This window comes from Uloborus diversus, chromosome 1 (assembly GCF_026930045.1).
Source record: "Uloborus diversus isolate 005 chromosome 1, Udiv.v.3.1, whole genome shotgun sequence".
NCBI classification, from domain to species: domain Eukaryota; kingdom Metazoa; phylum Arthropoda; class Arachnida; order Araneae; family Uloboridae; genus Uloborus; species Uloborus diversus.
In genome coordinates this window covers 252,730,829-252,747,349 of record NC_072731.1, presented here as the reverse complement: position 1 = coordinate 252,747,349, position 16,521 = coordinate 252,730,829, and the positions used below count along the sequence as shown (strand labels likewise).

General features: G+C 32.6%; 1 protein-coding gene across 1 annotated transcript in view; it reads left to right on the top strand.

The window, feature by feature from the left end:
- The first annotated feature begins 254 nt into the window (after positions 1-254).
- LOC129220032 (nose resistant to fluoxetine protein 6-like) overlaps positions 255-16,521 on the top strand; it is a 56,673-nt gene continuing 40,406 nt past the window's right edge. The window contains exons 1-3 of the mRNA XM_054854368.1: positions 255-561; positions 12,812-13,053; positions 15,578-15,692. Coding sequence (XP_054710343.1) covers positions 255-561; positions 12,812-13,053; positions 15,578-15,692 — 664 coding nt within the window. The remainder of the gene's footprint in view (positions 562-12,811; positions 13,054-15,577; positions 15,693-16,521) is intronic.

Below are 16,521 nucleotides of genomic sequence, written 5' to 3'. Positions count from 1 at the left end.
GTGACACATCATATTTCTTTTCAAAGGTATACTGTGACATTTGAGTATAATCCCTTGAAATTAGTACTACATTGTTTTTATCCAGTACTGCTTTTCAAGAGATGTAAAACCAATTGATTTTTTTTTCTCATTGCAGAAAAGCTGTATTGTCAAAGATGTAAAATAATGCCACAGTCCTAAAAATTCCAGTGTGAGAAAAATCTGAAGGATAAAAGTTTTTCTTCTTTGCTTCGAATACCGTTTTGAAGATGACCATGAGTAGGAACATTATTAGGATTGTGTTTGTGATTTTTGCTTGCTTAGCTGTTTCAATCCATTCGCAAAGCAATGCATCTTCACTTATTATCTCAAACGAGCTTGAAAAACCAAGAAATTTAACTGCCGTAGAAGGATGGCAGAATTTCGAAAAATCTGTTAAACACCTCGCCAATACTGCTGTAAAGATGCTGTTGCCAAAACTGATGGAAAGTTCCACGCAGGTCAACGTAACTAAGCAATGTATGCGAGAAAGCATGCAGCTACTGGCAGCTGTCAAGACCATCAAACCATGGGCAATAAAATGTAAGTAAATTTTTATTCTTTCTAAAACTGATTCTTTATTTGTCACTTTACAACTGCGGGCATTGGGTAGGGGAGACTATTGAACCTCAGAACACTTCTAAAACTTTTTGGTTTTCAAAAAAAGAATGTGTTTTTTTTATGGTTTTTAGTTATTAAAACTTAACTTCAATCCTTTTTGCATAAGTAAAAAAATATTTCGGATTATAAAAAAAATATTTCTCTATTTTTGTATATTTTCCACAAATTTTATGTAATTTGGTCCATGGTACATGATACTCGTGTACCTTGAGACAGATCTCTTGTACTTGCTTAAGTGCATAACTTACGTTGTATTCAAGTTTATTGGACCCACTTTCATTCAACTTTCTTAAATGCCTAGTAATGGTTGACCTGCTCACTTTGAATACTTTTTCGGCCTCCATTTTTTTGTCAGGATCATTACTTCTTACTGCTTCAATAGCATTTTGCAGTGAATCAATATCTACTGGATTCCTCTTGATTCCGATTTTACTTCGAGGCATGATGAAATCCTACCCATAAAAAAAAAAAAAAAAAAAAAAAAAAAAATCACTACAACCTATTGTACCCTTTGTACCTTGATCCAGTGGTTCAAGGATGGAACTTGGTTTCAAGGTACACGAAGGTGCATAATAAGAGGTTTTTCCACTTCCGGCTCAGTCACTTCCTGGGCCGGGCTGATAAATGCTAATAAGTACGAAAATGCAGTCCTCGGCTGAAATGGCTGAGCTGGCGGAGTATTTCATGTAAAGCCTAAATGTTGAATAACACTTACCGAGCGATAGGCAATATATATAATGGTCAATCAGTTGGGTAACACTAGTCTTTAAAAGTCCAATTTCATTTAGGTAACACTGGAATTATTTACTTTTGTTTGCACAAAACAATCACTGTCCACATAAAAACTGGAGTTTCAACCTACAACTCACTCTGGCAGGTGGAGAGACTGTCATGGCTGACATAGTACCGTGATTCCTCACTAAGTAAAAGCGCTAGCTGAGTAGAGTTCATGGCGCAAGGTACATCATGGTCAAGGTACAACAGTCTCCCATAATGATTCTGCATTTTGACGTGTAAAACAATTAGTTCATTAGAATCTTAAATGAAGCTGATATCCTATGAAATTCCCGTGAAATGTGTCTAATATTATGCGTTTGATTTTGCAAAATTGACACTCTGCAAGTACGCCACATGTTGCTCATGAGTTTCAAATTTACAAGTATTTGGACTAAAAGGATTAAAATTAAATTACTGAGTTTTTTTAGTCAACAGTTTTTTGAAAATAGAATTTCTTAATTTTGTAATCGATAGTCAGATAGTAATGTGCGTGTACTTTTCATTAGTAAGGACTTTTTAAGCACTTTTATTATACTTGGCCTGATTGTCACGGAGAAATCCTGGCCTGGTTTTGCTTAAATCTCTGCAACTAGACCACTTAGAGACTTCGGGATTTCACTAAATGATTTCCTTAATCTTAAGGTACAACTTAGCGCTGAAAAATTAAAATTCTAAAACAAAATTATTATTTCGGTTAGGATGGAAAACAGCAAATTTCATGTAATTTCCCTCTCAAATGTTTAAATATAAAACCCATTGTTACAAATTTTGTTGCCTTGCAACAGTAATTTTTAAAAGCAATCGTAATGAAAATTTTGAATCAAGGCTTCTCTGAAGCAAGCATGAAATTAGCAAGCATAAATCTTAGAGAGGAACAAGGATTAAAATTTTGTCCCAATTGCTTAAAGGTTTAGACACGTATATAGGTTTTTTCCCTTTTAGTGCCGAGTATTTATATGAAAAAATAAGGTGAAGTTTCGTGAGGGTAAAGTTATTCTATTTCTGAAATACATTTACACTAAAAAGAATAAAATAACAGTATTTTTTAAAAAATACTAAGCACTTTTCATAATGCACTCAAAAGGACAAAATAACTTTTCTGGGTCAGAAAGGACAATTGAAGAATTCCTGTAGTTTTCAAAAATTGCAAAAAAATGACACCATTAACGAAGAAAAGTGAGGTTCTAGTCATTTCAAACCAAACTTTCCCAATAAGAAAAATATGCATGTTTCAACACTCCAAGTTATGATTGAAAGCTAGATAATGATGAGAAATTCTCTTCATGACTTGAGCCGCATTTTTTTTCGTTTGTGGTGTCTTTTTCTAGGAATTTTTGAAAACTATAGGAATTCTTCAATTGTCCTTTCTGACCCAGAAAAGTTATTTTGTCCTTTTGAGTGCATTATGAAAAGTGCTTAGTATATTTTTAAAAAATCTGTTATTCAGACTGTCTTTTTTTGGTTTTAATCTTTTTGTAAAAACCTTCCCAAGTTAATCCGATATTAATTTTACAAGTCAATGTTACAAATAAAAAAAATTAAATTATTTATTTTACTTGATCCTTCACACTTAATCATTGGACCATTTTGGTCATCTATAACCAGTGGTGAACAAAAGTATTCAACAATGAACGCTATCACTGGAGATTAGGGTTAATCTACCGGAGTTAGGGTTAAAATTTCTACTATTAAAATATCCTCAAACATGCTATTGCTTCGTTCAAATATAGAAGCAATTTTAACCCGCCAGACCTTGACGGGCAGTGTTACAGTGTAATAATAATCAACAATAAACTTACAAACTGATTGAATCAAAATAATAATTATAAGTCTTTATATCTTTGTTTGACACCTATATTAATTCTACACTAATATTTACATTACGGAGAGGATATGAGAACTGTTAATGTGTGCCCCTACATATTGTTTTTACGAGTGTCCTGTTATCTAACTTAGAACAAACTTTCAAAAATAAAGAATTCTAAATTAAGTTAAAAAAAAACATTATTATAATTTTACTTAAATGTTCTTATAATGGTTTGCAGCAATTAAGTCCAACTAAATAGTAAGTTTAAAATACGTCTGCATCTGAAGAAGGCAGCGATAAAATTACATACAACGTCTCTTAAAGCAAAGACGTTGTCCTCACAAAAACATAAACTGCCTCATAGTTCTAAAATTTTGGCCAAGGAGTAGGACTGGTACTGCCACTAAATGGAGAATTTTTCCAGATTTTTTGCTGGAATAGAATGTGAAAGATTGTTAAATAATAATTTATGCAAAACGCATCTAAGGTAAATTTTTATTTTAAAATTTTTTACTCTTTTAAAATGGCTTGTGACTCTTTGATTGAAATATGTGTTAGTACCAATAATCTAAGTAACAAGCAACGATAAAATTAAAAATTTAAAAAAAACTCCAACTGAGTCGCAATTGTAGGGAAAATGGAAAATCCTTTCAAAACTCTTATATTATTAAATTTCAATGTCAAGTATTTTATTTGCAATTAAATAGAAACTGGCAACATATAACAATTTTAAATCACTGCATTTTATTTCCTTGTCGGCCAACAATAAATTGGGTGCTTGAATAAAGGCTTAGCCGTTATTAAAATCAACTTTTAAAAAATCGTTATAATTCGAATTCTATGAAACATGGAAGTTCCAAACACTTTCTATCAGACGCGGTAAAAAAAAATCTGTTTATTTTGGTATTAAATTACAAAATATTTAACAACGTTTTAGCTGCAAAAATCGTAGGAAACCTTTTAGAGGTTTTTAATTAATATCTTCGTTAATTAATATCATCCAAAGATGCAACCTAGCTAAGAACACCCTCGATCAACTCTCCTTTCAAACAAATGTTTTTTTTTTTTCAAAATCGGTCCCTCCGTTTAAGCGCTAGAGTACTACAGGCAGACACACTGATACATAGATACACAGACAGGTCAAATTTATAACCCCTTCCTTTGTGTATCGGGGGTAAAAACAGCCTCATTACACCGCTCACGTCCCACTAGTCAGCAAAGGCCATAGTCTCTTATATGGAAATTTGATGGGACATGTGCAGTTGAGCTTTAACTGGATACTACAGTCTCTCAAATTAAGTTACCTGTCAAAAGTCAAGTGTGATGTACTAAGTGTGATTTCCTCACAGCATTGTCTGATAATAGTTAAAGGAGTGATGAGGATAAAATCTAAAAAAGAAAATTAATTTGAATTCTGAAATTTTGAATTCAAATTATGTTTTTCGCAATCACGAACTGAGACAGGACCCTACTCATTGGAGTTATTGTTTCTAGAAACGGCTCCTGTCCCCCCAAGCCTGCCTCTCCTCCTGGGCGGTTACGTGTGCATAGTTGTGTGTGTGCGTAGACCTGTGTGTATGCACGTAGGCGTGTGTGAGGGTATGTGTGTGAAGTCGTGTGTGTGTGTGTGAACGTGCGTGTGTGTAGGACATGGACGTCTCCGACCAGGAGAAGCGGATAGCTCAAAACCGGAGCAAGGACGGTGGGCGATGGTGCTGCATAGGCTTCTGGTCCAAGTTGAAAAAGGCACGGACACCAAAAACGGTCAAATGAGAACAATAAGCAATCGTGATTGCTCAAAAATGGTTTTCCTCAAGTCTGGAAAAGTGTTTAGATGAAAAATGAAATCTCATCACGCTCTTACATTTCAGTATGAATGAGTGTTGTAAAAAGAATGGTAAAAAGTTAAAAATTTTGCGCTTTGGTAATGCATCATATTGTATGTGGATATCATAAGCTATACAGGGTGTTCCGTTTTATCCTGCAAGGCCTTTATTTTCGCAACCGTTAGTCCTAGATGTATACTTCCAATTGCAAAAATGTTCAAAATCAGATGCAGAAATAAGATACAGTAAAACCTCGCTACAACGCTATCCGATACAACGATAATCCCTCAACTATGATAATATTTCGTGTACCCGGTGAACTCGCATAGGAATTGTTATCTTCCTCTCAATATTGCAATATTCTCTACAGCAATAAACCCCTGTAAAACGATATTTTTAAAATCCCATCCCCTTTATTACGATAATTTGGTTTTCAAATAATGAAAAATATCCTATTTTATCAACTTTTGCACTTTTCTTCCGTTTTTCTTGACAAGAGAATATTTACTGCTAATTGTATACTTATTCCTTTTCACAACTGTAAAATGTATTGAAAATGTTACATACCCATTTCTGAACTTCAAAGTTTTAGTAAAAATAGCAGACTAATCATATTAACGAAATACTCAAAGAATCTAACAAAGTGGTGATAATAAACAGGGTTGTGGTACAACAAACTAAAAATTCCTTGTTTAATTCTATAATAATTAAACTCATTCCTAGACAAGAGAACGACATGAAACCATTGGACAAACTTTAAAATGGCGTACCTTGATTATTTAAATACTAATTAAATTTAGTTTGCGGACGTTATTTTGCACCTTTAAGCATGCTTAATTAAATACTACAAATTAAATTTGTGAAATGTTAGTAGAACATTTTAAAATAATTTAAGTATATTTCAGAAATGAATGGGGACACACCAAAAGAATGACTTTCTGGTTTTTCAAAATTTTTTATAGTTACTATTTAAAAAAAAAGAAAAAAAAATCCAGGCCAAACAGTCCTTGTGTTAAGGCTCCTTTTCCACAACGCGCAATTTCGACTTACGCGAGGGGTCTTGGACCCCTCGCGTAAGTCGGGATTCGACTGCAAACATATTTCCTGACTTAAAATGAACCATTTTTAGATTTTCCCCTTAACACTCCTTTTACTATATTATCTGATAGAGCTTTGAGGAAATCACACTTAGTATTCAGGACATTGTATTATTAAATGGTTTTATTTGAAACCAGTTTATCGGGTAAAGTCTTCACGAGGTGACCTTCAATACCCAAATGAAATATTACTCATAAATTTTTCAACCGAACATTACATAAATATTTGATGGCTGTTTACGGGTTAGAGAAGATCTAAATTGCTTATTCTCTTCTAAAGATTATGTTGTACATTTGTTTTGGCGACGTAGACGAAATCAAAGTTCCTTCCTTGAAAAATCAAAACTTGAATTTTAGATGAAGCTTGATGCACCGTTAACGTAATTATTCAAACGTATGTGACTTCTGCATGATAATCAAAGCAGATTTAAGATGCGTGTAAACTAAAAAAACAATGCACGCCTGGAGGTTTCTTGTGGTAATGGGTTTAAAGTGAAAGTGATCGGACGACCATCTTTTCCAACTGCTCAGTCAAAATTTTTTCCTTTTTATTAACACGCTTTTATTAGCTTCACCTGTATGTACGTATGTATATATGTATCTTGTAAGGGAATCTTGCAGCTCAAATTTCGCCCACTTCCTTCGATCGAATTCTTTTTAAATTTGACACGCGACCTCAGACCCGATGACAATGCAATATTCTATAATCAAATTAATTAATTAACTCTTTTAATTGTTAGTTTCCTCCAATTTTAATCAATATTTTGGCAAAAATCCAACAATGTGAAAAAGGAAAAATTAAAACAAATACATTAAAAAAATGCTCGCAAAAATTATTTAAAAATATCTACAAAAACCTTCAATTTTTCTGCATCAGACAAAATTTGTTCCAACGTTCCAAGGTTGTTTCCAATAATTGTTTTTAACTGATTTCAAGCCAAAATTTAGGTGAGCCTTCAATTGGAAATTCATTGCTGATCAGACCATTGTTGAACAAAACTTTTATTCAAATGCATCTCAACTTTTCAAAGTAATATAAATATGATTTCCGCAAACATACATTAATGACTCACAGTAGCTTTCCATTGGGGTGCATTTGTCTTAACTTCAAGATATTACCTCGCACTCGTTTTATAAATAATTTCTTCAATTCTGGATAAATATTTCAACTGTAGGACTAAAAAACAGAAAAATAAAATAATAGTTTAAAAAACTAAAACAACACGCTTTCGTAGCAAAATGAACTAAAAGGTGAAAAATAATCTTTGGATGATAGTAGTTGACCAATCACTTAATTTTAATGTAATACAAAAAAGCGTGGGGGGCTTCTTATCAGTTGTCTTGAATTTCTTCCATTTGTTGTCCATGCAAAAATGTAAACAGACAGCACCCCACGGTTTTTTGTATTACATTAAAATTAAGTGATTGGTCAACTACTGTCACCCAAAGATTATTTTTCACTTTTTAGTTCATTTTGCCATGAAAGCGTGTTGCTTTAGTTTTTTAAACTATTACCTTTTGTTTTAGCTTTCTATTAATGTGTAATGCATTTACTACTAAATCAACATCTTTCGTATTTGTAAATTATTGCTTTCCTATATCCTGTTTATTCCTAAATGAACAATTTCGAAAATCAATCGCAGCATATCTTTTCGATTTGAAATCGTTTTCAAAAGACAAGTTGCCATTGTATAGTGCAATAACGCGTAGAAAAAGCACTAAACGTACTGTTATCAGAATTTGTCACCAAAATATTTTCTAAAATTTGATATGGATTTAAACTTTTAAAGACACGCTCAAAATGAGATTTATTTTGGAAAATAATTGCAGCTATCAGCAGGGTTTGTTATTCTTTTTTTAAGAGGCGCGGAAAATTTCTGCAGTCATCAGAACTTTTAATTCAAAAAGTAAATATTTGTATTAAGTAGATTCGAGAAAAGCTCTAGGGATTTCCCATGCAAATTAAGCCCTGACGATTCAAATATTTATTACTTGTTTTTTTTGTTTTTGTTTTAATGGTGGGCCTATTTGTTTAAACTGCGCCAATCGGTCTGTCTTACGGTCTAACACAGCAGGAAAAAAATGTCAGAAGTATCTCCATCGTCCTGTAGCGTCCCAGTTGGAGGTCACGAATTATGACTTCCAGAAGCATTTCCGTATTCGGTCAATTTTATCTGACGATTCGGTACATACGCAGCAAGTCATTGCAATGTTGTAGCTTTTCCTTCCGTTTTAATTCTCAATGTGTCTTCTCATTTGATGAAGATATGTATGCATGTGGTTCGAAAAAATCGTTTTTTTTTTTAAATTTCGAAATCGAGTTACTTTTCAAAAGTTGTAGGTTGATATCTTCAATTGGGAAAAATAAGAATAAAAAAATCTGAGTTGACATCTTTAATTTGCGCATAAGGCTGAAAATTTGAAAAAATATGTTAAAAATTGAATTTTTCAAAAATTAAAATTTTTTTCCCTAATTTTTAATGTGTAACAACCACAAATAATCCGTATTTTGCGTAGTTTGAACCTTATAAAATGTTTTATAGTTTTTACATAAATTTTTACATCTTTAGTTCGCGCATACATCTTGAATTGGGCTAAAATTTGAAATTCACGTATGTGCTACTAAAGATCTTATGTAAAAGCTATGAAATATCTTTTTAGGTTCAAATTACGCAATATACTGATAATTTATGGTCCTTGCACTAGAAAAATAGAAAAAAAATTTTTTTTGAAAAATTCAATTTTAAACATTTTTTTTCAAACTTTCAGTTTTATGAACTGAAGATGTTACCAGAATTTTTTAACTTTTATTTTCTCCCAATTGAGATAACCGAACGACAACTTTTCAGAGGTAACACGATTCTAAAGTAAAAAAGTCGATTTTTTTTCGAACCACCCTAGTGTGCAGGCTCTATTTAGTCGTTTAGAAAAGTTAGTTTCATTTGGAAAATTGAGAATCTTCCGCTCCCAAAAATATAACTTCGGGTTCCCCCTGCCATTGTCCTTCCATTTCAAACAGACAAGGACATGTTGCTTCTTCATGACATCATCCCCACCCAAAGGACATGAAGTAGAGAATGGTACAACGAACTGCTATTGAATTGTTGCTGGAGACAATCATTGCCAGTCCAAATTCGAAACATACGACACCTGTCCTTCCGGCTAAATTAAGAGTAATTTTGTTCAGGGTTACCAACTTTAGGGTTTCCCCCCTAAATTTAGGGGGAAAATTTTGGAATGGGACTTTTTTAGGGGGATAAAATTTTTTGGGGTACATTTAGGGGTTTAAATTTTAGGGTTTTATCAGGTTTAAAATGTTTTTCTTTTGTAGTTAATAATGTTATTTTTCGATTATTTCATTTATTTTTTCACTTTCATATATTTTTTGAGCCTTTATAACCATTGGTTTTGATCAGAAATGGTATAAAAATGATAAAAATGCCTTTATTAACTCAGCAACGAAAAATAGCAATGGTCACGTGACCTTTTAATCCCATGTCTGACGTCACAGTTAAAGAATCACGTGACTTTCTGACGAAATATGAATTTATCCAATCGCATTTAAGGGTTTTTAGGGGTTCTATGAGTTGCGTTTAGGTGGAAACATTTTTAGGAGTTGGCAACCCTGTCTTATCTTCTAAAAGACACTTCCAACTTTCCCCAGATGCAACATCACTGTCCTGGAGCGTTTCCGTGTCCTCAGTTTTGGTCTCTATTTACAACTAGAAAACCGCCCATCAAACTGTGACGGGAGAAAATTGCTTCAGTATTTGAACGAAGCAATTGCCTGTTTGGTGATATTTTTATAGTTGAAATTTTAACCCTAACTCCAGTAAATGAAACCTGAACTCCAGCAGGTAGCGTTCATTGTTGACCATTCTTTCGTTCCTTCATTCCCCTGAAATAACAGTCTTACCAGTAAAATACCTAAGTTACCGGATCTTGTTCAGAAAGCATTTCCCTGCCCGTCAAACATTGGCAAAAAATATTACCAAATTATCATGCCGTGGCGCGAGTTTCATTGTTGGTGACGTCAGGAGCGTTACTCGATCATTCGCTATTATATATACATGAGGATTTCTCGTGGGAAAAGGAGAATGGTGTTGTGTGTCAAAGACAAGGCTGATTTTTCAAAAAATGTCATGTCCTAAATATCTTCATTCAAAATATAAATGGTACTTTTCCGTTATAGGAACGTTAGTCGGTGCATATCTAATCTTGGCCATAATTTAACATTTTTGTTTATTGCCGCAATGTTATGTCAAAGTTACATAGAAACCTGTTTTTTGATACCATGTATCATTTTGCCCTTTCAATGCTCATTTAAACAAAACTTACAACAAGACAAAAAAATGAATAGAAATTTTTAAAATACCACGAAATTAACGAAGAAAAAAAAGAGAGAAATCGTTTAAAAATAATAAATGTATCATGTCATCAATTAAAGTTCTCTAAGGTTGCTATTTAGGAGATATCACCATAGCTAATTTTTGCACGCAATGGGGTTGTTTCCTTCAGTCAAAAGAATTCTTTTTAATTACTGAAATTGATAGAATAAGCAAAAACAAATAAAATGGACCCAGAAAATACTTTAATTTTTCCAAACAGTTATTTTTTAATTATTTTTTAAACTATTCGTTTTTTCAAACAAAGCGTGGTCTTTATGACGTCACAAATGATGTACTTCATCTGTCTGCCTCGATTCCACGTTATGATAATCAAGAAGCGAATGAAGTATTGCGCTCTACGCTTGCTATCAACCATATCGTTGCCAATGCACGTGAGTAAAGAAGCAAATTAAATATAACGTTATGCGAATGGCAACAGTGAATGACATTTCATCATTTGTGGTTTCATCGGCAGAAGCGTAAACAATAAAAGCGCACCGATTAAAGTAATTTTTTCAAAACATTAAACTTAGTCAAATTATTTAAAAAAAAAAATGATCGGATTCTTTGTTTTTAAGCATGCTCTTTCAGAAAAAAATACTTTTAAAATTTTGGAATCGACCCCATTGTCATGGCAGCAATAAACGTAATAAAAGAATAATTTTTTAAGATTGAAACATTGAAATCTCTCCTAAAAGTTAAGTAATCCGCCAAATAAATATATGCTTTTATTAATAAATATTGAAAGCTTCGGTCAATGTAAAATTAGAAAAAAGAGAAGCGACGTCATAAATTTTATTTTTCTTCCCAAAGTAGAAAGCAAATATGGCGCTAAGCCAAGTGGCACACCAATAACGAAAAAATACCACTTGAATTGAAATCGGGACGATCAAATTAAACTTTTTATATGGTTCTTAATTTCGACAATCTTATGTAATTAAAAACTGAGCGCATGTATCTATGTATGTATCTATGTATATACCTATGTATGTACCTATGTATGTACCTATGTATCTACGAATGTACCTATGTATCTATGTCTGTACCTATGTATCTATGTAGTCATCTATGTATCTATGTCCGAGTTACTTCTCCCGAACGACAGTGAACTGATCATCGAACCAGGTATCGATGGACTCGTAGTTTTCCTGTCTTTATATTTGGCTATTTGACATAATCCTCTGATAATAATTAGCGGAGATATCAATTAAAAACTATTAATGTTGTGACTTAGATTTCGACATAAAATCCCTATTTTTCGAAGGCTTTTCTCCATTCAAATTATTATTCAGTGCTTCATCTCAACTTTCCGCAACAATGCTTTTTTTAATTTATAGCGTGAAGAAAATCATTGAGACGAAAGATTTGTTGCCATTTTTGTTTCTCGAATATGAAAAAATGAAATTCTTGCTTTTGTTTCAAAGGCTTTTCCTGTAATCAGGGGATTTAAAATGTTTACTTTTTAGTTATTTTTCCGAAATCAGCCACAAAATTTTACTGATTTTATTTATTTATTTATTTATTTTTGTTCAAGCCTGAGTGTTGAACACGCGTCACTTGACATAACCTTTTTTTTCGAGGTAGTCTTAATCTAAACTTTTAGCTGATAAAACATACTGACTTACCAATCGGGGGGGACTTTGCATTGTATTTTTTATAATATAAAATGTTTCAATGCGAGTTATTATGTTTTTTTTTCCTAGAGTCAAACAGGCAAATTATTGTTCTGTGTGAAATATTTACTACGTGTGTATACTGTGATATATATATATATATATATATATATATATATATATATATATATATATATATATATATATATATATATATATATATATATATATATATATATATATATATATATATATATATATATTAAATTTGTAAGTATTATATTGTTTAATGCATATTTATGTGTGTTTGTACTCCTAATTAAACTGATTTAATAACACTGCGGACAGTGCCTTTGGCGCGCTTTAGTGTTGAATTCTTACCACTAACTCATGTTAAACTATAATCGAGAATTTCTTAATGTTTTGTGATTGTCGTTTGTAATTCATGTTGTATGTTTTAAATTTGTTTAATTTTATTTTGCTTACTGTTTGTTATGTATGTGTTTTTGTTAAAAAATCTTTTCTTATCTATCTAAAAAAAATAATAAAATAAGATAAAAAAAAGACCGTGCAAAACCGGGCGACGCAGCTAGTAGTAAAACAATTTGATACACGTTGTTGCTCTTAAGGTTTTTTAATTTGTTTTTCTGTTGTATTTTTACAGTTCTCGATTCAAGTGCAAAGATTATAGATGGTATTCTCGCAGGATCCATGTCTTCGCTGGGAGCTTATGATGCTTGCATCAACATCGAAGCAACAAGCAGCAAATCACGTGACAAGGGAAAGGTTCTTTTCTATGGAAAGTACTGCTCGATTCACTTAACACCACCTTTGCCACCAAAACCGGAATTTTACAAGCTGGATGAAGTTTTGGATGAGTTAAAAAACTTCTCTGAAGGTGGTACGGTGAGGAATTTTACTTTATTCTTCGCGTTGGATTCAAACATATTGGTTTCACACAGTTGGAGCGATTGGGGATTATAAATAGAAAGGGGGGGGGGTGGCAAAAGGAATAAAAAAAACAATTGAATTCTGAAATTTTGAAGTCAAATTATGTGTTCGCAATCACAAGTTGCGACAGGATCCTACTCATTGGGGGCTATTGTTTCTAGAAACGGTTCGTGTCCCCCCACCCCTGTCCTTTCTCTTGAGCGGTTACGTGTGTACGGTTGTGTGTGTGTGCGTAGACCTGTGTGTATGCACGTAGGCATGTGTGTAAGTGTGTGTATGAGTGTGGTGCTGCAGAGGCTGGTCCAAGCTGAAAAAGGAACCACAACGCCAAGGACGGTCAAGTGAGAACAATACGCAATCATGATTGCTCAAAATGCAACTAAAAATTTTTCGTGGCAGCAAAAAAAAAAAAAAAAAAAAAGAGAGAGAGAGAGAGAGAGAGAGAAAAGTACAAAATTTTTGTTAGGGTCGGTTTTGTGAGCGAGAGCAGATAAGTGGAAATTGATGTAAATCTAACAACTTACAACGACGTAATAACTTTCCCCGAAAAAACAGTTAGACATGAATTAGACTTGCATTATTAAGCCCAAAGTGTTTTTGATAAGTCACAAACACTTTGTAATCTTTACTAATAATAAAGCTGAAAGTCTCTCTGTCCGGAGGATGTCTGGATATCTGTAGGATGTCTGTAGGATGTCTGTGACGCGCATAGCGCCTAAACCGTTCGGCCGATTTTCATGAAATTCGGCACAAAGTTAGAATGTAGCATGGGGGTGTGCACCTCGAAGCTATTTTCTGAAAATTCGATGTGGTTCTTTTTCTATTCCAATTTTAAGAACAAAAATATAAGATGGAAAATTGCGAAATTATCATAACGTGGAACCGTAACATGGGTACAAGCCAATTGGCGAGAACATTCACCATACATTAGTTGTAAATACACAGGCGAACCAAAAGACCTTTTATTTTTTCTATTACGGGCAAAGCCGTGCGGGTAACACTAGTAATTTCAATAAACAAGTATGGCTTGTTTAAGTAAAACAACTGATTTACTAATATCCAAACAATAAATACATAAACCAAAAGTTACTGTTTTGTGCTACATAATTTTTGGTAAACAGATATACAAAACAAATAACTATGTTCGGAAAATTTTGACATTCCTGCTTTTTCTAGAATTTCTTGTTTTGGTTTCTAAATTTAAAAATAAAATAAATAAATGAGTCATAAAAAGTGGAGAAGGGGGGAAAGGGGTTTCTCCCTCTTTCCTTCCCCCTCGAATCGCCAACACTGGTTTCACACAGAACGCATCAGCTATAAAATCTTTGAGCTAACATTGCCAAAAATATCAAGATTTCAAAATGAACCAAGTTTTGACACTAACTGTAAACCAACATATAAGTCAGTAAGAAACTTTCAAAACCATCGCCGATTCCACATAAATTAATTAGTACAGCCGTGTGCAGGTAAACGGCAGTATCTGCAGAAATGAGTTTTCGAGATGAAGAAACGCGTTTTGGATTCAATACTAACAATAGGGAAATGCTGGAATTAGACGCTTTTTTCGCGCCTTTTTTTCAGCGGAAAACAAATAAGCGAGCCTGCACAATAAAGATAACGTACAATAGATGATAAAAATGCAAAAAAAAAAAAGAAAAATGAAAAATTTTCAGTTACTGCTCTTTACCTGCACACGGCAGAGTATGCCCTTGCGTTGACAACGATACATTAACCATTAGCTGTTGCGCCTGGCTCCTCGATTTAACTTCCATAATAGTTTGAATTTTAATTTAATTTGTTTAGAGCAATGCTCTATATTTCTGACAATAGTTCCTTCAAATAATTGTCCCGTTCTTTAAAGGGAATTTTGAGAGATTCCGCTCCAAAAGAAGGTGTAATTTTACAATTAATCTAATAAACCAGTTTTAGGACGAAAAAATAATCGTGCTTATGAGAAAAATAGCAATCTGAACGTCTAACAACTTGAGAATTTTTTCGATAGTTGTAGTGGAAAAGCATGAAAATCTACTAAAAAATTAAAAATAAACAGATAAAGATTTGTCAAACGATTTGTCTCAATAAAATTGCAAAGAATCTTTTAAGATTCTTTGCACCTTGCTTCTCTGTTTTTTTTTTTTTTTTTAAACTACGGCGTTCTTTATTTAGTAAACTAAAAAAAAAACCCCTCCATTGATGATGGTCATTGTAGAGTAAGTTACAGCAAATTTTATTTTGTTTGGAACGAATATTTCCGATATTGCGCAATCTTTTGTTTAAAATGTATTGACTATGTCTTTCTCAATTCACAACACATCTTTATTTGCTAAAAATACTGATTTCAATGTTACGTATAACGGGTAAAATGTACCTTAAACGTCGCGTGCTTTCCACTTAAACGACCTATTTTTTTTTTTTTTTTGAGTTACTCAAAAATTTGCTTCAAGTGTCATTTACACGAAGATCTCTTTTATGTTTTTAGGCTATAAGCGAGGCTGCAAAATATGCACATTTCTTTCATTTCTTAAATCTAAGACTGGGAGTTTGTGTTCCATCTGGATGCACTGTAGACGATGTTGATAATTTGGCTAAAACGAGTAAGTGTAGACAAGATCTTTTTAAATATATTTTTAAATGCTTTATATGTTAAGTTATCGATCTTCGAGTATCAACATAGAATTTAAATGAAACCAAAATTTTCTAATTATTTCTTTTTGTTGTAACTTTATCGTCACAATTTCATTTTCTATTCACTTATTTTTATAAAAAATGTTTCGCTTATTCAACTTTTTCCGTATTTCGAAATAAAAGTTTCTTTTTTTTTTTGATATAACTTGCTGAAACAAATAAAGTATTTGGAGAAACAAAATAAAACTGAAAGTTTTTTAAGCACTTTTATTATACTTAGCATGTTTGCCACGGACATTCTGAGGCCTGCTTTTATTTATATCTCAGCAACTGGACCGCTTAGACGATTTGGGATTTAATTAAATGATTTGCTTAATCTTAAGGTAGAATTTAATTTAAAAAAAATTCTAAAATAAAATTATTATTTTCGGTTAGGATGGAAAAAAGTAAATTTAATGTAATTTCTCCATTAAATCATTAAATATAAAACCCATTGCTACGAAAATGCGTTCTCTTACATCAGTAATACTTACAGTAGTAAACTTACGGTAAGTAATCATAATGAAAATTTTCACTGAAGTCGTCTCTGAAGCAAGCGTGAAATTTATTCACTATTAGTGCTCTCGTAAGCTTTTTATCCTCATTCTATGCCAATAATCGAAAACGGGATTAAGTAAAGAGACATATTAGGACATATCTTTATCACGAGTAACTTGTATGTTGTGAAACATAAATTAGTTTGGGTAACCTTTTATATTTAAATGGTTCTAATTAAATTATCATACAAATTAATAATAG